Raw genomic sequence first — 21678 nt, 5'->3', positions numbered from 1 at the left:
GGTGCATTGAAATACTGCATCCGCTGCCCACGTCGTGCCACAATTTCACAATGTGCGTCGGTACGTCGCCCCGACGCATAGCGACGGACCCGTACCGACGGAAATGTGAAAGAGGCCAAAGTGTACTGATATTGAACAGTTAATGGGGTATTCACATCTCCAAGCTCCTATACCAATATGTAGTAGGTGAAATAATAATATTATTAGCAATTACCTCCAATTAGAAATGTAGTATAATTTTTCTGATTTGCTAGGTCTCTTTCCTCATATGACGGCATTTAAGGACCTTAGGTATCCATGGTTACAACCACTAGCAACTAGCTGTCACTATATCAGTGGTTGTAACCATGGATACCTAAGGTCCTGCAGTGCCTGCACATGAGGAAAGAGACCTAGCGAATCGGAAAAAATATACTACATTTTTAATTGGAGGTAATTGCTAATATTATTACACTTGCTACATGTTGGGGTGGGGGCTTAGAGATGGGGATTACCCCTTTAAGTTTATTGTTTCTACAAATGTATGCTAATATTTGTGTTTATTAAATTGGTGAAAAACTATTTTTCTCTTGCTGAAAGAAACCAGGTTAGTAGAAGAGATGAGCACTGAGGGCATGTTCCCATCGGAGCCTTTGCAGACAGATGCATCTGCTGTAGATGAGCTGCTGGAAAATCACATGAAGAAGATCCTGCACCCGACACCTCCGATTACATCCCTTGTGGTAGCTCCTGTAGGAAACAGATTTCACTTTCTGGAAGGCATGCAAGTGGAAGAAGGTGCTGGAACTACAGAGCAAACAACTAATGTAACAAGGTAATTGTCTGACTGTACCCTGTATTTCTGAAAATAACAATTCCACACATTTCTTTATTAAAATAAAAACTGCAGAAAGACGCACGGTTCACCTCTGCCCCCAAACCCAAATCCATCATGTGTCATTTTGTATGCAGAGCTTATGTAAATGTAAGCCAGTATTTTAACATTATTATAATTTAGTTTTTCCTCCGTGTCACTGCCATTTAAAAGACAAAACTGCAGTGCTCATGGTCAACCATTGCTCCAGTCATTCTCTATGGGTCTGCTGAGCACAGAGTTCATACCCATAGAGAATGAATGCTAAGCTAAAGTTCACTTTAAAGCTTCATTCAGATGTCCGTCTTATTCCCGTATGTAAAAGACAAGGACCAATTTTCATCAGTGTGCTAAAGCAGATATTCATCAGTGTTTAATCAGTGTGTCCATTTCACCATCGGTGGTATTCTTGTGTGCGAAAAAAAGATTCTTCAACCCACTACAATCTGGTCTGTTGTCCATGATTGTCATAGACCCATAGACTTGTGTGGGTGATTGTGATCTGTAACTTGGATCACAAATGCATGTGGACTCTCAGTTCTGCAAAAAATCATGGACACATATAATCAGCCCCATACACTCTGATGTGTAGGTATGTGTTCTCTCCGTAAAATACACAGAACTCCTACAAGCAAAACAGGCATCTGAATGACACCCAAGCCCCGTGCCCATGAATGGGATCCTGCATGGTGACCGTCCTGTACTGTATTTTGTTTTCTGTGCTTCTTTTTTATTCTGTTTACATTTTCTTCCTGATTTCACTTACGTTTTTTCAAATTTGTTTATTTTTATTGTCCGTTCTTTCAGTCAAGATGAATTGAATGAAAACGTATTAAACTCTAAACTGTTACCCGCTGTAGAAAAGCTTGTGAAGAGAAAGGTGAGTTTCTAGTAAATGTCATAGGGTTCAACAGTTAAAGAAACATTGCTCTAATATAGTGTTATAACATGTTAATATTAGAAGAAAGGCATTGGTGTAAGTGATTCTACGTTTCAGAAATGCCCACCTAATATCTTGTATGGTGTGCACAGGGACTTTGGGTTACCTTGATAGCTTGTGTGGTAGCGTCAGCATCTTCCCTACATGTACGGCAGATGTGTGCACTTGATGTATAAACTGTATTGTATTGTACTGTCCAATGCTCATCTCCCTCGCTGATGGGGCCGGGGCCTACTGACAGCCCATGTTATGTTATTGTCTTTCTTGTACTCCAGCAATTTCATGAGAGATTGATAGTTTTACAATAGGCTGTAATGCTAGAGTATTGTAGTGCATTGTAATCCAGCTCCGGTTCCAATCCCCTAGGGGACTAATAAAGGGAAATGACAAATCTTAACTGTTTTATGTATAGTGTGTATAAGTATGTGTGCGTATACCAGAGGGCCCCAAACTTTTACATGCCACTGTGTATATGTGTATATAGATATACAGCTCTGGCAAAAATTAAGAGACCACCACATCAAATCCCTGTCATGGGCAGCCCAATCTCCAGACCTGAACCCCATTGAAAACCTCTGGAATGTAATCAAGAGGAGGATGGATAGTCACAAGCCATCAAACAAAGGAGAACTGCTTACATTTTTGCAAATTTCAAAAAACTGACCGTCACATCCAAACCTAGACTAAGTGTGAACAGGTGCTGAACCTAGAGTCACCAACTCGTATACAGTCAAATAAATAAGGCAGCACACTGCAGCGCTAAAACATGCAAACATGAAACATGAAAATTGAACTGCATTACTGCACTAGAAATATGAAAAATGAGAGCGTTTAGTGCATAAATTGGCCAATTCATGTGTACCCGGTAGCCACATTAAGGCATCTCTCGTATCTGCCTTATTTATTTGACTGTATATGAGTTGGTGACTCTAGGTTCAGCACCTGTTCACACTTAGTCTATGTTTGGATGTGACGGTCAGTTTTTTTAAATTTGTATTCATTAGCCTTCTGACTGAGCACTCTGCCTCTTAGCCACAGGTGTTTTAATCACAGCAGGTCCATTACCCCTCCACAGAGAGAGAGAAATTTAGTCTTAGGCCGGGATCACACATACACGAGATACGGCCGAGTCCCGCAGGTGAAAACCCAACTCTGGCGCCGGCACTCCGGAGCGGAGCGTGCAGCCGCACAGCAACACATGGAGCTGCACGCTCCACTCCGGAGTGCCGGTGCCAGAGCTTGGTTTTCACCTGCGAGACTCGGCCGTATCTCGCGTATGTGTGATCCTGGCCTAAGAAGAGGATTCACAGGTACCCATTCAGATGAAGACGTTTATTTGCAGGGAGGAAAGGAAAGTTTAGGACCTGGTATACGAGAGATGCCTTAATGTGGCTACCAGGTACACATGAATTGGCCAATTTATGCGCTAAACGCTCTCATTTTTTCAGAATTCTAGTGCAGTAATGCAGTTCAAGTTTCATGTTTGCATGTTTTAGCTCCGCAGTGTGCTGCCTTATTTATTTGACTGCTTACATTTTTGCGGCAGAAGCAGTGTGAAAGACTGGTGGCAAGCATGCCAAAACGCATGAAAGCTGTGATTAAAAATCATAGTTATTCCACAAAATATTGATTTCTGAACTCTTCCTGAGTTAAAACATATATTGTATGTATTGTTGTTTCTAAATGATAATATGAACTTGTTTTCTTTGTATTGTTTGAGGTCTGAAAGCACTGGGTTTTTTTTTTTGTTTTTTTTTTTTTTAATTTTGATTTAATTTTCTTTTTCAGAAGAAAAAAACAAAACTTATTGCTTGGAAATTCGGAGACATGAAATCAGAAGTTTATAGAATAAAAGAACAATTTACATTTTACTCAAAAATATACCTATAAAGAGAAAAATCAGACAAACTAACCATTTTGCAGTGGTTTCTTCATTTTTGCCAGAGCGGTTTATCACCCCCCTTTTCCTGAAATGTAAATAAAAAAACAAAAATCTGTAACAATCCAAATGAGCAAAGTATCACACTATTTATCCCATAAAGAGATAAGAATGTAATATGTAGCCTGAGGTGGTTCACTGGCACTCCAATGTATAATCTACAGCATGTACTTCACAAGGACAAACCATCGTGAGATTCATTTGCCCGAAAAAAAAAAAAAAAGGAAGGGCTGTCAGAATATGGCGACAGTGTTAGCCTTCTCTCATATTTTTTTTTTTTTAATTAACTTTGTAATAAATTTGATTTGACAAACAGTACTGACCTGTAGAACAAAGTTAACATGTCAGCTTTTTTAACAAAACAAAAAAATGGCAGTAATGCTGTCTTTTTTTTTTTTCAATGCCACCAAACCGATTTTTGGTAAAAATGTATGGTCACTTACATAACCACAATTCCTCCAACCTGAAAACATACCTCCCTAAGTTGCTGGAAAAAATAAATTTATGGCTCTTGGTCGGTGATCAAAAAAATAAAAATAAATAAAATAAAAGCAATATAATGAAACAAGGCAGCATTCTCAAGGGGTTAATATTTTCATTTACTCAATAAAAGGTTTTATTTAACGGCGCAGTGAAATAACTTGAACCATCCATATATGTTAATAAATGCTTATTTAATATTTGTGCTCTTTAATTTGATAGACAAAGAATTGCATTACCGTATGTCCACATGCATCTGTTTCTGCTGCAGCTGCAATACAGCAAGCTTTACATTTGGGCTCCGAGAGGTAATTGTACATTTCAGATGGCTGCATTATGACTTTCAATGGCAGCCATATATTTGTTGGCTTCTGTCATATGATCATATATATCTTTTACTTAAAAATTAGTACCTGTTCTCCTTTCTATTTCCCGGGGGCCATATCTCCATCAGTCAGCTGATCAATGGGGAGTCCTCCACTGATCTGATAATGATGAACTATCCTATAGCTTCTTAAGTAGAGTATTTCTAATGTACTTGTCTTAGTGCTGGACATCTCCCGTGATGTTATTTCATATGAGCCGTGGGAGAGCTGGAATGGTGGCGACATCAGAGGGGGGAATTTAGCAAATGAAAAGGGTTGTCTGGGTAGTGGACAACCCTTTTAACCCCCGGGGTCATTTTCCGTTTTTGCATTTTCGTTTTTTGTTCCCTTTCTTCCCAGAGACATACGGTAACTTTTTTATTTTTCTGTCAATATGGCCATATGAAGGCTTCTTTTTTGCAGGACGAGTTGTAGTTTTGAACAACACCACTGGTTTTAACATATCGTGTACTGGAAAACAGGAAAAAATTCCAAGTGCGGTAAAATTGCAAAAAAAAGTGCAATCCCATAGTTTTTATTTTTTTAATTTTTTTACCATGTTCACTAAATGCTAAAACTGACCTTCCATTATGATTCTCCAGATCATTGCAAGTTCATAGATCCCAAACATGTCTAGGTTCTTTTTTTATCTAAGTTATGAAAAAAAATCCAAATTTTGGTAAAAAAAAAAAAAAAAATGGCGCCATTTTCCGAGACCTTTAGCATTTTAATTGTTTGTGATTTGGGGCTGGGTGAGGGCTTATTCTTTGCACACTAAGCTGACGTTTTTATTGATTCCATTTTGGTGCAGATACGATCTTTTAATCACCCATTATTGCATTTTATTGCAATGTAGCAGCAACCAAAAAAAATTAATTCTGGCGTTTTTACTTTTTTTCTCATTACGCTGTTAAGCGATCAAGTTAATTCTTATTTTATATTGATATATCGGGTGATTCTGAATGCGGCAATACCAAATATGTGTATGTTTGATTTTTTTATTGTTTTATTTTGAATGGGGCAAAAAAGGTGATTTGAGCTTTCATATTTTTTTTATTAAATATTTTTTAAAACATTTTTTTTTTTACTCTTGGCATGCTTCAATAGTCTGTATGGGAGACTAGAAGCTGCACTTGTCCGATCTTCTCTGCTACATAGAGGCAATGATCAGATCGCCTGTATGTAGCAGAAATGCTCACTTGCTATGAGCGCCGACCATCGGGCAACGCTCATGGCAATCCGGCAGTGACAACCATAGATGTCTGCTGGTGACCTCTGATTGTCATGCCAACCCATTGGTGACCCGTGATCATGTGACGGGGTCGCCGATGGGTGGGATTTCTGGCGCTCTTGCCGGAAGCACGAGTTAAATGGCGCTGTCAGAGATTGACAGCGGCATTTAACAGCCGCAGGTGATCGCAATTCCACCAGCGGCTGTTAGAGGCACATGTCAGCTGTTCAAAACAGCTGACATGTGCTGGAAAAGATGTGGGCTCATCGCCAGAGCCCACATCAAAGGGAGGGAGTCCAACGTGGGCATATTATTACACCCAACGTCGGAAGGGGTTAAAGAGTATTCATCAATCTAATTTTTATTTAATAAACCAATAGTATATATGAAAATAAGCAATTCAGTAATTTATCTTATCAGATAAATCTGCTTCTTTCTCCTGGACGGATCATTCAGAGAAGACAGACGTTCCCATTAGTGAGCTAGGAGATGACTGTTATTACTGCTGAGAATCTATTGTATGTAGTAGGGAGTGAGAAGGAGGAAGGAGCTCCGATTCTAGCTCCTCTTACCCTCTCACCTCTTCCTTTCTACATAGCAGTTACTACTGGTAGGATTCTATGTGCTATCTCAGTAATGTACGTAATTATGTCTTCACTGAACACTGATTTTACCCCAGAATTGAGAATTTTTAGAATGACTGATCAGTCCAGGATGAGAAATAAGCCGATTTCTCTCATAAGATGCATTACAAAGTTTCCTATTTTCATGTGTACTATTGAATTATGAAATAAAAATAAAAATGATGGTTACTCTTTGGATGCAAATAAGCAATCTAGGTTCTGTATGGAGGAGGGTAGGACTAGAGCAATGATTTATTTGTATTGTTTATTTCTTATTATGTACAGGGTATTTTGTGTCCTTATTGGGGATGTGGAGACAAAACCTGAAATATCAAATAATGGGTAAGTAGTCTTGAAAGAGTCATTAAGCTTTTCCTTTTGTTATGTAATAAACATATGTTATTGTTATATGTATTTTTTTACTTATGTAAAAACTGATTAATTGATACACATGATCTAAAAACTGTGTAACCCTTTCATGATATCCGCCTCATATATGGCACATGTCAGAAGTGGGTGTATGGAGCAGGCTCACACAGAGTCTCTGCCCAATACCAGTCAGGTGACGTTGTGTATTATAGCCAGGACCTGCTCCTAACAATTGCCAGTGGATTATTAACTTGTTAAATGCCGCTGGCAATCCCTGGCTGTGGCCTTTAACAGGCATCGACGTGCGCGTAAGTCATTAACTCCGCCCATCAGTGACATGATTACGGGTCGCCAAGTGGTAAAAGTAAAAAGAAAAGTTTTTAAAAGACATGAAAAAAAAAATAAACAATTCAGATCAAACCCCCCCCCCACCCCTCCTTTTCTTTGAAAGTAAAGATATTAAAGAAAAATACAGATATGTAGTATTGGCGAGTTCAGAAAGGTCCGATCTATCAAAATATAAGATTAATTAATCCGATCGATAAGCAACATAAACAGAAAAAATTAAAGAGCGCCAAAATTATGTTTTTTTTGGTTGTTGCAATTCCACAGAAAATGCTGTAACAAACAATTAAAAAGGCAAATTTATCCCAAAATAGTAATAATAAAAACGTTGTCTCACCCTGCAAAAAAAAAGCCATCACACAGCTCCATCAGCCGAAAAGTAAAAATGATACAGGTCTAGGAAAATGGCGACAGAATCCCCCCAATTTTTTTGGCAGACTACTGATTTTTTTTATTACTAGTAAAATAATAAAAAAACGGACATATTTGGTATCGCCGTAATTGTATTGATGAAGAGAATCCTACTGCATTGTAAAAACAGTTCCCAAAAAATAATGTCAGAATTGTTTTTTTTTCACAATTTCACCCTGCTTGGAATTTTTTTTTCCCTTTTTCGAGTACAGTATGTGGTAAAATTAATGGTGTCATTCAAAAGTGCAACTCGCCCCACAAAAAACAAGCCCTCATATGTCTGTTGACGGAAAAATAAGAGTTATAGCTCTGGGAGAGGAAAAAACGAAAACGCAAAAATGGAAATTGGCTGCGGCGTGAAGGGGTTAATAATAAAATGTTATAGAAGAATGTTAACAAGTAAGTAAGGCTTAGGAATGCAGGTTAGCTGAATTAAATTTGCTAATTGACTTCACATCTTGCAGGAAAACTCTGTGCCTAACAATTTCTGGAGACAAAATGCCTGCGAAGACTCGCTCACCATATCAGACTTTCCTCCAGTGGAAGGAAGTAAGTGAAGTACAAGAGGCAAACGAGCAATGGTACTTATCACCAGTGCTTGTGCATTTTCATAATGTTACTTAAAGGGCTTGGCCACTTTAGCTTTGTTTTTAAAGGGAACCTGTCACCATAAAAATGCTGGCCAATTTGCAGGCACCATTTTATATATAGAGTAGGGTAGCTGAGCAGATTGATAAATAATTTTGCTAGAAAAGATTCAGTATAACCTGTGCTTTAATCATTTAAACCTCTGCACTTTCTGGGATTATTGGTCCTGTGGGCAGTCATATCAGTGACTCACAGCTTTATTTGCATAAGTGTGTACAGAGATAGCTGTCAGCAGGGCCGGTGTCAGCACCCGGCGTACCCGGGCAAGTGCCGGGGCCCTGGCGAGACAGGGGGGCCCATTCAGGGCCGGCGTTAGGGGCAGGCAGCTGCCAGTGCCTAGGGCCCCCACCCCCCGCTCCCCCAGGGGCCCTCAGCTAGCGGCACATCACGCAGCTGCTATGGGGCCCCTGTGAGGCAGGGGGGCCCGCCTGTCGCAAGCGCCAACTCCCCCGCCGCCGCTTTGAACTTTACCGGCGTCTGCCGGTAAAGTTCAAAGCAAATGATGGAGAAGAGAGCGTCACCTGACGCTCTCTCTCCCATCATTCCCCGCTCTGCCTCTGACACCGCCACTTTGGGTGTGCGATAACGTCATCGCGCACTCGCTGTGTGTCAGGCAGTGCAGCGGCAGCCACCGAGACAAGAGCTGGGAGGGAGCAGCGCGGCACGGGAACGTTGAGAGGTGAGGAGTGCTTTTTTTTTTGTAACCATAACAGTGACAGTGAGTACTGGACTATGGGGCCATTCTTGGGGGAGGGGGGCTGTGCTGTATACTACATGTCTGTGCTATATACTACATGTCTGTGCTATATACTACATGGCTGTTCTATATACTACATGGGCCGTGTTATATACTACGTGGGCTGTTATATGCTACGTGGGCTGTGCTACATAGCTGTTCTATATGTTCTATGTACTACGTGGGCTGTGTTATATAATATGTGGCTGTGTTATATACTATCTGGGCTGTTACATGCTATGTGGGCTGTGCTATATACTACTTGGCTGTTCTATATACTACGTGGGCTGTGTTATATAATATGTGGCTCTGCTATATACTATATGGGCTGTTATATGCTACGTGGGCTGTGCTATATACTACGTGGCTGTGTTATATGCTACGTGGCTGTGCTATATACTACATGGCTGTGTTATATGCTATGTGGCTGTGCTATATACTACATGGCTGTGTTATATGCGATCATGAATCGTGGTATGTGTTAAAGGGGGGCCCACTGAGACTCTTTCGCCCGGGGCCCTCAAAAACCTGGAGCCGGCCCTGGCTGTCAGTCACTGATAGGACAGCCCACTGGGCCCTAAATCCCAGAAAGAGCAGGGGCTTAAAAGGATAAAACACAATTATACTGAGTGTTTTATCCCTAATCTATATATCCATCTACTCAGCGCCCCCTGCTCTGTAACATGGTGCCTACAGTTCGGACTGTATTTTCATGGTAACAGGTTTGCTCTTACTAATTATTATTTTAGATCAGATTTTGTGGCACTTTCTAATAAATAGGTATGACTGGTTCTCCTCCTCCTTACTACAGCCTTCCTCACAGAATTAAAAAGTACAAGAAGTAGGGAACATAATCCCAAAAGTAGTACGGGGAACATGAATACAAAAAATGGAGTATATGAACCCCAAGGTGAATACAGAAACAATGTGGAGGCCTACTTATAGAACAATGAGATTTTACTGTGTAAGTCAAAAAAGTAATTGTAAATAGGCAACAATACATTAAAGAATAAAAAAAGAAATAGTAGCAGGTCAATTGGTGAGGGCACAAAAAATGTGACAACACGGTAGACACATAAATGTTGTAAGTACTTGGGCAGCAGACAAAAAAATGTATACACAATAGTGTCATAGATGGCTGATACCTAGTAATAATCCACAGGGGAAAGAATCCATTCATATGATCTCAAAATAGTATTCACATAGTATGGATGTGTGTCCGTGGCCCCGAAGGGTTTCGCATGGGCTGCTGAGCATTTTGCGTTCCTTTGCATTTGGATGCCATCTAGTGGCCATTTTAGATTACCATTTTGAGATCATATAAATAGATCTTTTACTCACCGTAAAATGTGTTTCTCGTAGTCTTCATTGGGAGACACAGAATCATGTGATAGTCTGCTACCACCTGGAGGCTGACACTTTTTGCAATTAAATAAAATTGGCTCCTCCCCAGCAGACTATACCTCGACTGCTGGAGAAGGCCTCCTCAGTTTTGTGAGAGAGTAATAGGAGGAGAAAAGAATTAAAGCAAGAAGAAACATAACTGTATGCCCAACCAGGCAATCATGGGAGGGAGCGGTGTCCCCCAATGAAGACTACGAGTATCAGATTTTACGGTGAGTAAAAAAAAAATCTAATTTTCTTGTTCATTGGGGGACACAGAACCATGGTTCACCCTAAAGCTGTCCCTAGGGTGAGATAGTATTAAACCTCATACCATTACCGCCTGGTCTTCTGCCCTAACTTAAGTGAAAGTGTTGGCTACTGCCACCTGCAGTACCTTCCTACCAAGCCTTGCATCTGCTGAGGCAAAAGTGTGCACCCTGTAAAAATTAGTTCTAACCTGGGGTATACATGCTAAATCCCTCTGCAGAATAGCCAGTGAGGACATCTTACCCTTGAGGGGCGTTAAGCTCCAGCCCTGCTGACAATCCGGACTGTAAGAAGGAGAGCTGCATTGGCAAGGAAAAAACTGTAGGTGAAGTACTATTTGACTCTGGCAGCGAAATAATTCAGCTCACCCATGATGAAAACCAGCTAAGTGCCTGTTGTGCTGAAGCACGAAGTCTTGTCTCTGCCAGACGTTGGTATTGCTTGTGATGGAAGTGAGTCCAGCTTCAATCCATAAAATAAAATCCTTTATTTAATTATTAAAATAGATATGGCAAAACTACAATATACCTAGGCATAGGCATGGTTGGGGAAAAGGGGTGCAAGGAGGTGAAACCGGGCGACATTAAATTACATGAAATCATATTTTTAAACTGCACTGTATATAATCACTTACAAGATAGTTTCCCAATTGCCTAGGTGCACTGCCTGCCTGGTGATGGGTTCAGAGTCAGACCTTCACAGATGCTAAATAACGAACCAATCAACTGATTGCTTCACTTTTCTGGCTCTCACCCCATCAGACAGAGTTTAGGAACTCAGTAGTTGTTAAAAACGCGTCCAGTTTCACCTCCTTGTACGCCCAGGCATATTGTAGTGTTGCCATATCTATTTTAATCATGAAACCCAAAGGATTTGATTGTACGGATTGAAGCTGGACTCACTTCTTGACTAGTTGACTTACCAGCGAACATAAGCCCTCCAAGTACGATGGTAGACTCGCAATGAAGATGGCTTCCGAGCTCTAGTCATAGTCTGGACGACTGATGCAGACAGACCTGTTGTCCTCAATATCGTGGCTTCTAAAGCTACGTTGTCAAATTGAGCACCCGTAAATTGCTCATGTCCAAATACCAACTTCAGTATGGAGCAATGAGAATGACTGAATAACCTCTCTTGATCTTCTTGAGAAGTCTGGGAAGAAGTGGTAGAGGTGGAAAGAGGTAAGACAAAGTGAACTGGAACCATAGATTACCAGGGGATCGACTGCAATCGCCTGGGGGTCCTGGGACCTTTTGTCACATTTTGTCACCTTGTGATTCAGGCTGGATGCCAATAGATCTACATCCAACGTACCCCACCACTGACAGATCTGCCTGAACACTTCTGGGTGAAGAGCTCACACTCCTGCAGGTAGCTGCTGGCAACATAAAAAGCCTGTTGTCTCCCATTGGTATATTAACTGCAGAGATTAGAGGAACCTTGCCTTCTGCCCACTCCAGTATCACTGCGACTTCCGCCATAGCTGATGGGTTTCGTGTGCCTCCTTGGCGATTGATATATGCCACAGCAGTAGCATTGTCTGATTGAACTCTGATCGGCAACCCCTGGAGTAGGTGCTGCCAATGTAAAAGAGTCAGACGGATAGCTCTAAGCTCCAGCACATTGATTGCACTCGTGCCTGCTCAAAACCCCATGGACTGTCAAGTGACAGGAAATTGTTCCTCAGCCAGATAGGGCTGGCATCCGTACTGAGCACCTGCCACTGAATAGGCTGAAAAGAGCCACCCCGAGTTAATGGGTGATGCCAACCACCACTTGAGAGACTCGCAACAGCAATGGGGGACATTGATAGGCCGATCCAGAGACTATATTGATCTGTCCCAAGGGGCTTCATTTGAAATGAAAGGAATGTGTGTCCAGTAGTCTTAAAGTCCTGATGGAACACTGAAGAGATTTCTTCTCCTCCTGAAGAAATACCGATGACTGAACCGGTGTTGAGCGCCAGTCCCAGAAATGTAATAGCTGTGTTGAAACTGAAACAAACTCTGTCCTGTTGACAATACAACCAAATCACTCCAGGATATGAAGAACGATAGTGGAAGTGATTGGCCACAATGCAAAAAAATCGCTGATGGGCTGGAAAAATTGGCACATACAAATAAGCATCTCAAATATCTACTGAAAAAGAAACTCCCCGGTTTCCATGGATGCGACCACTTACTGGAGCGATTGAATCCTGAAGTGACAAAGCCGAACCCATCTATTCATGTGCCTTAAATCTAAAATAGGCTGCATCAGCCCTGCTTTTTTGGGGATAATGAATAAGTTTGAATCTAACGCCCTAAAGCCCTCTGAAGTGGGGACAGTTACAATCACGAGTCGAAACTGGCTCTTAATCTGGGAGTCCCACCCAGTAGGGTGAGAGCAAAATAGATGATCGTGAGATAGAGCAGTGTTCTCTATTCTGTAACCCAAAGAAATGACCTCCCTGACTCAAAGATTGCTGACTACCCTCAGCTATGCCACCTGAAAAAGGAAGAGGCGGCCACCCACCAGGGAAGGGAAGAGAAGAGGGGTGTCTGGGGGTGGCGCTGTAAAGGTAATGCTCTTGGGAGGCCTTCAGTCTAACCTGCTGACTCAACTCGTTCTGTACAGGAAACTAGTATAAGGGAAGTTCTTGCAAGACCCCATGCCTCCAAGAGGGAAGGCTGGCCCTGGACCGAGGAAGCAGCGTGCTTCTACCGCCTGTTGCATCTGAAATGATGCCTAACCTGGTCCCAAATAAATAAGACCCCTCAAAGATTTCTTTGAAGCCAAGTCTGCCCTACATACCTTGAGCCACAGCATGCAGTGAATTGTGACACAATTACATGCCGCCTTGGCAGAGCACTCTGCCGCATCCAAGGCAGCTGAACAGAGATACTTTGATCAGCGATCTCTGCTTATCCCAGATCCTGGGAACCAGCCAACAAAGTTTGTCGCAAATGCCTAGCCCATGCCGTTACTTCCTTGGAAAGTAGCAGAAAAGGCTGGACAAAGGGCAAAAACTGCTGCCTCAAAAGTGGACCTCGCCACAGACTCTATACGCCTGTCTGAGAGATCCTTAAGCGCTGCACTCTCGTCAAGAGGCAGAGTGGTCACTTCATATGATTGACGAAAGGATGAATGGACAAATGTAAAGAGACATTCTTGATAAAAAATCTGCTGCCATCTACCATGATGATGAAGATGAAAGGATGGTGGACATTTCAGCAAGAAAATGATTCCAAAGACACAGCCAAGGAAACTCTCAATTGGTTTTAGAGAAAGAAAATAAAGCTGCTAGAACGACCCAGCCAATCACCTGACCCAAATCCAATAGAAAATTTATGGCAGGAACTAAAGCTCAAAGTTCATAGAAGGAGCCCACAGAACCTTCAGGATTAGAAGTGTGTTTGTGTGGAATAATGGCCAAAATCACATTTAAGCAATGCATATGACTAGTTTGTCCATACAGCAGGCATCTTGAAGCTATCATCACCAAAAAGAGTTTTGTACGAAATATTTAATTGGTGACATGTTCAATACTTATTTCAACCACTGTATATATTTAATGGGTATGTGTGTATATAAAATGTGTGTAACATAACACTTTTAAAAGGGGTTTATTATAACATACACACACTTTTAAAAGGGTTGATTATATGATACAACTCCTTACAGGGTCTCACAGGTTTTCATTCTCTGGGTCATGAGGTCCAGGCTGTACTTCATTGCCAAGGTTTTTCTGCAGCCTTCACGTTCACAAATAATTGACCATAGGTATTCATGGAATGAAAATGTTTTTTGAGGTTGAATTTCATTGTGTATGATATGTATAATGTTTTATACGGCTTTTAAAGGGTTGTTCCATTTGTATAATGAATATTAAGTACAGTATACAATAAAAACCTATTGAGAAAAATGTCCAACCGAGAAAATGCATAAGAAGTAAAGTATTGTTCTTGTTTTCTTCCAGCAGAGTCCAGATGAAGAGAGCAGCTTTTTCTATGCACTGTTCCGATTTCTACTTCCCCTGGCTTATTCCTACCAGCCAGACCTGGTTATATTAGCTGTTGGAAGCAACAGGAGTATTGGTATCAAGGATATTGCCCTGCTTGGCAGTCTGCTGCAGGCGCTCGCGGATGGTGCTGTCCTCGCTGTTGTATCGGTAAGATTAGACTAGAATACTCCAGCAGCTCATAACCTGCATCAAGGGTCCTCATTGTCGTGCTGGTTACATTAAAATCTTTCCCTGATCAAATAGTAAGTGACCAACAGGCTATATGCCAGCATTGTTCTTTACACGTAACCATTTTGATGATCACTTTCTAAAAGTCTTCTGTGGGCGTTTAGAATACAAAGCATCCACCCACTTATGGATGATGGGTGTGAGAGTTGTCTACCACTATTGTACGACCACCCTCATATTACTTTATAGATTGAGGCAGGATGCAATCTGTGAATGACCTGCTCCAGTATTAAGAGTAGTTTGTGATTTACTTGAAAATTACTTTTAATTTTGTATTGTATTTATCTCTCTTTTTGCCGTAATTTCTCTTTTTAACAGGAAACAGAAAAAGACATCATAGAAGCCTTGTGTCATGTCTTGGTGAAGTGTGCCTCAATGTGTTTTGGACCCTACAAAGCTCCTGCTAAAGACTGTGCCCAAAGCTTAGCACAAGAGCTGTCTGTCATGCAGACAACATGGAGAATGCTGCAATGTGTTGGTATGTCTCTGTAGCACTAACCATGTCGTTAGCAGGTGACAAGAAAACACTCCCCTGGACGGTGTCATTAATCGCTGGACATCATTGTTTTGCATTTTAGCAAATGGCTAGTATGTATTTATGTAGAGTGTGATTTTGAGGAGATAACAAACAATATTTATATTTTTTATTCTTTAAGCTGAATATCTGAGAACACATTTATTAACACATGGTAAGGAAGTGATGGAATGGCCGCTTGTCATTAGATGATGAGGAGCAATTGTCAGATGTGTGCAATATTGCTGAGATTGGCAACTGGAGTTTCAGCTGTAAGGGTATGTGCACACGTTGCGGATTTGGCCCGGCGGATCCGCAGCAGTTTTCCATGCCTTGTACGGTACCATGTAAACCTATGGAAAACCAAATCCGCTGTGCACATGCTGCGGAAAATTCAGTGCAGAAACGCAGTGGTTTATTTTCCGCAGCATGTCAATTCTTTGTGCGGATTCCGCAGCGTTTTACACCTATTCCATTATAGGAATTCGCCGGTGTAAAAACGCAGGCGAACTCCGCACCAAATCCGCAGAAAACTCGCAGGAAAGCCGCAGGTAAAACACAGGTTATTTTACCTGCGGATTCTGCAGAATCCGTGTGGAAAAATCCCCAATGGAATCTGCAACGTGTGCACATACCCTTAGAGATCAATGTGGGAAGATTAAACTGATAGGATTTGCAATCTTGGGATCACCAGCTATATAGACTGCATACTGTTTTGCTGCTTCTTGGAAATTTCTATTACTGAAAACTGAACATGAAAACACTTTAAGGCTATGTTCACATTGGGTTTTTTTTCTCTCGTGTTTAAAAAGTCAGTATTTGAAGCATAAAACTCTTAAAGGGGTTTGTGGGAAAACCCCTTGGCGAACATTGGGTTTTTCCATTTTTGAGTTTCCGCTTTTTGTTCCCCTTCTTCCCAGAGCCATAACTTTATTTTTCCATCAAAATGGCCATGTGAGGGCTTGTTTTTTTGTGGTACGAGTTGTACTTTTGAACAGCATCATTGGTTTTGCCATATAGTGTACTGGAAAAAGGGAAAAAATTCCAAGTGAGATGAAATGGCAAAAAAAGTGCAGTTCCACAATTGTGTTTTTTTTTTCACATTGTTCATTAAATGCTAAAACTGACTTGCCATTATGATTCTCCAGGTCATTATAAGTTCAGACACCAAACATCTCTAGGTTCTTTTCCTATTTAAGTGGTAAAAAAAATCCAAAGTTTCTAAAAAAGAAAAAAAAAAAATCGCCATTTTTCGAGACCCGTAGCGTCTCCATTTTTCATGGTCTGGTGTTGAATGAGGGCTTATTTTTTTTGCGCCAAGATGACATTTTTACCATTTTTGAATAGATACGATCTTTTGATCTCCCATTATTGCATTTTAATACAATTTTCGGCGACCAAGAAAACATAATTCTGGCATTTTGATTTTTTTTCTCCTTACGCCGTTTACCGATCAGATTAATTCTTTATCTATTGATATATTGGGCGAATCTGAACCCGGCGATGCCAAATATGTGTATTTTTTAAAATTTATTTCGAGTGGGGCAAATGGGAGGTGATTTAAACTTTTATTTTATTTTTTTAATATTTTTAAAAACTTTTATTTTTTTTAACTTTACACTTGCTTCAATAGTCTCCATGGGAGGTAACAAATTGCATTGCACAAAATCACAGACATGTTTCGGCAATAGTTGTGGTATATAGATAGAGGCCGCACCTTGATCCATACATACATGTTAGGACAATGAGCACTTTATAGGATGCGAGTTAAATTAATAGTATACAGTGTCCTCTTTATACTAAACTGATTAATGTGAGTTTTAACAATTAAACATTTCCTTTAGTATATTTAATTAAAAGTTATATTTTATAGTCTTTAGGTAGGGATTATTTGCCTTTGGCAATTTGTTATCTAAGGTTGTTACCCTATGCTAGCTTTGGACAGCAGTTACGTGTTTGTATAGTGATGCGCTTCATCTTGAGCAAGTTAAAGGCCCCGTCTCACATAGCGAGATCGCTAGCGAGATCGCTGCTGAGTCACAAGTTTTGTGACGCAACAGCGACCTCAGTAGCGATCTCGCTATGTGTGACACATACCAGCGATCAGGCCCCTGCTGTGAGATCGCTGGTCGTGTCGGAATGGCCTGGACCTTTTTTTGGTCGTTGAGGTCCCGCTGACAGCGCTGAATCGGTGTGTGTGACACCGATCCAGCGATGTCTTCACTGGTAACCAGGGTAAACATCGGGTTACTAAGCGCAGGGCCGCGCTTAGTAACCCGATGTTTACCCTGGTTACCAGCGTAAATGTAAAAAATAACAAACAGTACATACTCGCCTTCTGATGTCCGTCAGGTCCCTTGCCGTCCGCTTCCTGCTCTGAGTGCCGTACAGTGAGAGCACAGCACAGCAGTGACGCCACCGCTGCGCTCTGCTCTCACTGTACGGCACTCAGAGCAGGAAGCAGACGGCAAGGGACCTGACGGACATCAGAAGGCGAGTATGTACTGTTTGTTATTTTTTACATTTACGCTGGTAACCAGGGTAAACATCGGGTTACTAAGCGCGGCCCTGCGCTTAGTAACCCGATGTTTACCCTGGTTACCCGGGTGCTGCAGGGGGACTTCGGCATCGTTGAAGACAGTTTCAACGATGCCGAAGTCGTTCCCCTGATCGTTGGTCGCTGGAGAGAGCTGTGTGTGTGACAGCTCCCCAGCGACCACACAACGACTTACCAACGATCACGGCCAGGTCATATCGCTGGTCGTGATCGTTGGTAAATCGCTATGTGAGACGGGGCCTTTAGTGTCGCTGACAGAGATTGACAGCGGCACGTAACATGTTAACAGCTGCGGGTGGATCGGGATATTACCTGCGGCTGTTAAGGGCACATGTCAGATAATGAAATCAGCTGACATGTGCCGGAAAAGTTGCAGGCTCATCGCCGGAGCCTGCAGCAAATAGGGTGAAGCAACATTAGATGTACCTATATGTCTAAGGCTGCTTTCACACAGCAGTTTTTTGCCATCAGGCTCAATCCGGCTAATTTTTTAAAAAACGAATCCGTCGCAAATTGTGAAAAACTGAGAGAGTGAGAGACCAGAATGGAAAACGCATGCTTAGTTAAAAAAAATGGAATCTGTCACTGGATTCCATCATTTGACGGATCCGGCGCCATAGGCTTCCACTCTAGCAAACGCCGGATCCGTCGCTGTCCGTTTCTTCGACGGACACAAAAAACGTTCCTCTGTGCGTTGCCGCCTTACTGACAATTTTCGCCGGATCCATCGAACGACGGACGAAACGTGAGGCCATCCATCTCTAATAAGTCTATGAGAAAAAAACGGATCCGGTGGCATCATTCGCCGGATCGAGCCTGACGGCAAAAAACTGGTGTATGAAAGCGGCCTAAGGTTGGAAAGGGGTTACGGAAATGCTCCTTTTCTCTGGAGTATTGCAAACCTGAAGCAGGTTGTCTTTTTAGCTCCTTCAGCGTTTATGCAGTGTTTTTTTGCTGCCAGCATTTTTTCTGTTTTTCCCAGCGTTCTCCAGATGTTTTTTGAACTTTGTTAAGCAATGAAGAAAATATTAGCATTTTTTTCGAGAATACTAAAGAAAAGCTCAAAGAAACTACCCTGCCATCATCTTTCTAGCCGTACTGTTGACTTGTATTGTAAGTATATATCAACGTCCTAATGGATAACGCCTAAACAATGGACATGTTACTTTGTTTAAATTAAGCTTGGCGTCTTTTGAAAGATTGACCATTTAATAGAAGCATAAAAGCCTGGACATATAGACCGCAAGTTATTTTTTTGCCCAAAAATTAATATGTTCGTTCTTTTTAGCTTTTTTTTTTCCGGTCACAGAACAGCAGAAAAAGATGGAGTGTGAATGCACCATGAGTTTGTATTTGGAAAGCAGCTTACAAAGGCTTTTCTGTTCTGTCAGTGTCGTGGCAAAATGTACAGAAACCATTTAGTATCATTGAGATGTTGTGTCATCTGTCAGCATTGCCTTCTTTACATAATCTGCTAAGCTATTCTGCCCAGTAGGAAAAGTGTAGGCCTGATGGATCCTATTAAGGTCAATGGGATTTATCAATTATCTAGAAATGGCTCCATCACAAATGGAAGCCTTAATTTCAGAGTGAACAGAATCTGCAGATTCTGTATGTGATTTTTGTTTAGTGTGTACACTATGAAAGGCTACTGACATACAGGTTAAGTATGCCAGTGTGCCACAAAAAAGTATGCAATACCATAGCAGACCATAATAATGATACATGCTACACAGTTAAAGACCTCCCAAGGCCTTATCTGGACATTAGTTATTTTTTCTTGTACACAAGAAAAGTTCCAAGTTTTATTGATTTTTTTCTTCTTCATCAGATTTTCATCAGAATTTGTTACCGTCGGACTTTGGGTAGAGTTTCACCAGTTTTCTTGTGCAAAAAAAATAGATAGTAGGTGGTTGAGAAATCTTTATCATATAATCTGTGAAAAACTTGCAGCACAAAGATGGCATCGAGTGCTGTCTGAGGTTTTCTGACTCATAGACTGGCATTGGTGAGATTGGTCTTAGACACGGATCACAAAAAGGAAACATGTCTCCGTGATTTTGTGCAGACTTGGTCTACAAAAATACACACACACATGAACAAGCCCATGGACTATTATGGCTAAGAGTTATATGCCTGAAAACAGTGATATAACTTGTGCATGAAAAACTATCGTTTCAATGAGCCTTAATGTATAAATTTAGAGTTTTTATGTATTCGTTTTTCAATCGCGGCCATAATAATGATGTGAGCAAACCCTTAGAACTTTGGAAAAGATTTCTAGTAGAAGAGCAGTCCCCACTAGTGATGAAGTGAGTATACTCGTTGCTCGGGGTGGTCTCCGAGTATTCTTTAGTGCTCGGAGATTTACAGCTTTCGTCGCTACTGCATAATTTATGGCTGCTAGACAGGCTGAATACATGTGAGGAATGCCTGTTTGTTAGGGAATTCCGACATGTACTCAGGCTGTCTAGTAGCTGTAAATCATGCAGCTGCGGTGATGAAAACTAAATCTCCGAACACTAACAAATACTCGGAGATCACCCGAGCATGCTCAGGAAAACCCGAGCAACAATGCTATTCGCTCATCACTAGTAATCACATGTATCTCTGACATATCAGAAAAATCATTTGGACTGGATTTTTACTTTCAACTTTTGCTAAAAGATATGATCTTTTGCAGAAGATGATACAATTGTTTTTCTAGACTTCAGATTTCTATCGGCCTACAAATAAGCTCTAATAGGTAACACTATTGCTGATTTCTTAATTGCTTGTAGCTCAAGGCAGTAAAGAGTACATTATTAATTGTTGTTTCTTATTTAATAGCAAAGTAGAAGAACAGAAGACATGAGTTAAGACACGCTGAAGATGTGGGAATGAAGACCTTTGACTATAGCTATGCAGAAATGGATACAAAAATAATATGCAATCATTTTAAATCGAAAAAGGCAGCGATGCAAATACCTAATTTTTTTACTTTTCTTAAAGATAAAATGTTTTAAAAAGTTTCAAAATATAGTAAATTTACTAATATACTGTTCCATGCCACTATAATAATCATAGCTGTGAATTAATACTGCAGACTTCACGTCTTGTATTCAAGAATGCAATATTAAAGACTTATCTGGTCATCATTTTTCTTATAACATTGGGGTGCTGCCAACAGAAAGGCATGTGGGATGTAGCTCTTACTGCAGTGCCCTGACCTCTTCATTCTGAGAATTGGCTAGGCTCCTCAGGTTTGGGTCGCATCTAAACAATCATAGGACTGTAACCTTTTACTCTGTCGCCTCATTGGGGGACACAGGACCAAGGGTGTTATGCTGCTGTCCACTAGGAGGCTACACTATGCATAATCTGAAAAAGATTAACCGTGGCTCCTCCTCTGCAGTATACACCCCTGGACGGCGTCAGCCTTCTCCAGTTTTTGCTTAGTGTCGCATAGGAGGCACACCTAAAATTTTTTTCTTTACTCCGTTTTTTCGACGGGATTACAGAATGAAGAAAAGTGGGTCTCCTGCGAGACTCCCGGCATGGCTCCTTCCTCGGCCCCCTATCACGGGGTGCCCGGTTGAAGTGGAGATGGCTATTCCCAATGTCGCTCCTTCCCCAGTCCCTCGGGTGCTGGTTCGAAGTCGAGACCCCCCTCCTTCCCCAATTCCTTTTGGTTTCTGGGTTGAGGGCGAGGATAAAGACCCTGATGGTTACACAGCACCCTCCCTAATCCCCCTCTGGGGGCATTAGGTTGAGACGCCTCAGGTAGGGCCTGTACAGGCAGCA

At 41.3% G+C, this 21678-nt stretch overlaps 1 protein-coding gene across 5 annotated transcripts in view; it reads left to right on the top strand.

Annotated features, from left to right (window-relative positions):
* HDAC10 (histone deacetylase 10) overlaps positions 1 to 21027 on the top strand; it is a 114063-nt gene extending 93036 nt beyond the window's left edge. For 2 of the 5 annotated variants that reach the window (XM_077264909.1, XM_077264910.1), the window contains exons 14-21: positions 580 to 814; positions 1661 to 1733; positions 4435 to 4520; positions 6717 to 6773; positions 8021 to 8105; positions 14552 to 14743; positions 15143 to 15302; positions 20725 to 21027. In XM_077264909.1, the coding sequence (XP_077121024.1) occupies positions 580 to 814; positions 1661 to 1733; positions 4435 to 4520; positions 6717 to 6773; positions 8021 to 8105; positions 14552 to 14743; positions 15143 to 15302; positions 20725 to 20732 (896 nt within the window). In that variant the 3' untranslated portion in view covers positions 20733 to 21027. The remainder of the gene's footprint in view (positions 1 to 579; positions 815 to 1660; positions 1734 to 4434; positions 4521 to 6716; positions 6774 to 8020; positions 8106 to 14551; positions 14744 to 15142; positions 15303 to 20724) is intronic. The other 3 variants (XM_077264911.1, XM_077264912.1, XM_077264913.1) reach the window with 3 other exon arrangements.
* Positions 21028 to 21678: the final 651 nt, after the last annotated feature.

This window comes from Ranitomeya variabilis, chromosome 5, assembly GCF_051348905.1.
Source record: "Ranitomeya variabilis isolate aRanVar5 chromosome 5, aRanVar5.hap1, whole genome shotgun sequence".
Lineage (NCBI taxonomy): Eukaryota > Metazoa > Chordata > Amphibia > Anura > Dendrobatidae > Ranitomeya > Ranitomeya variabilis.
This window is presented reverse-complemented; position numbering and strand designations above follow the sequence as displayed.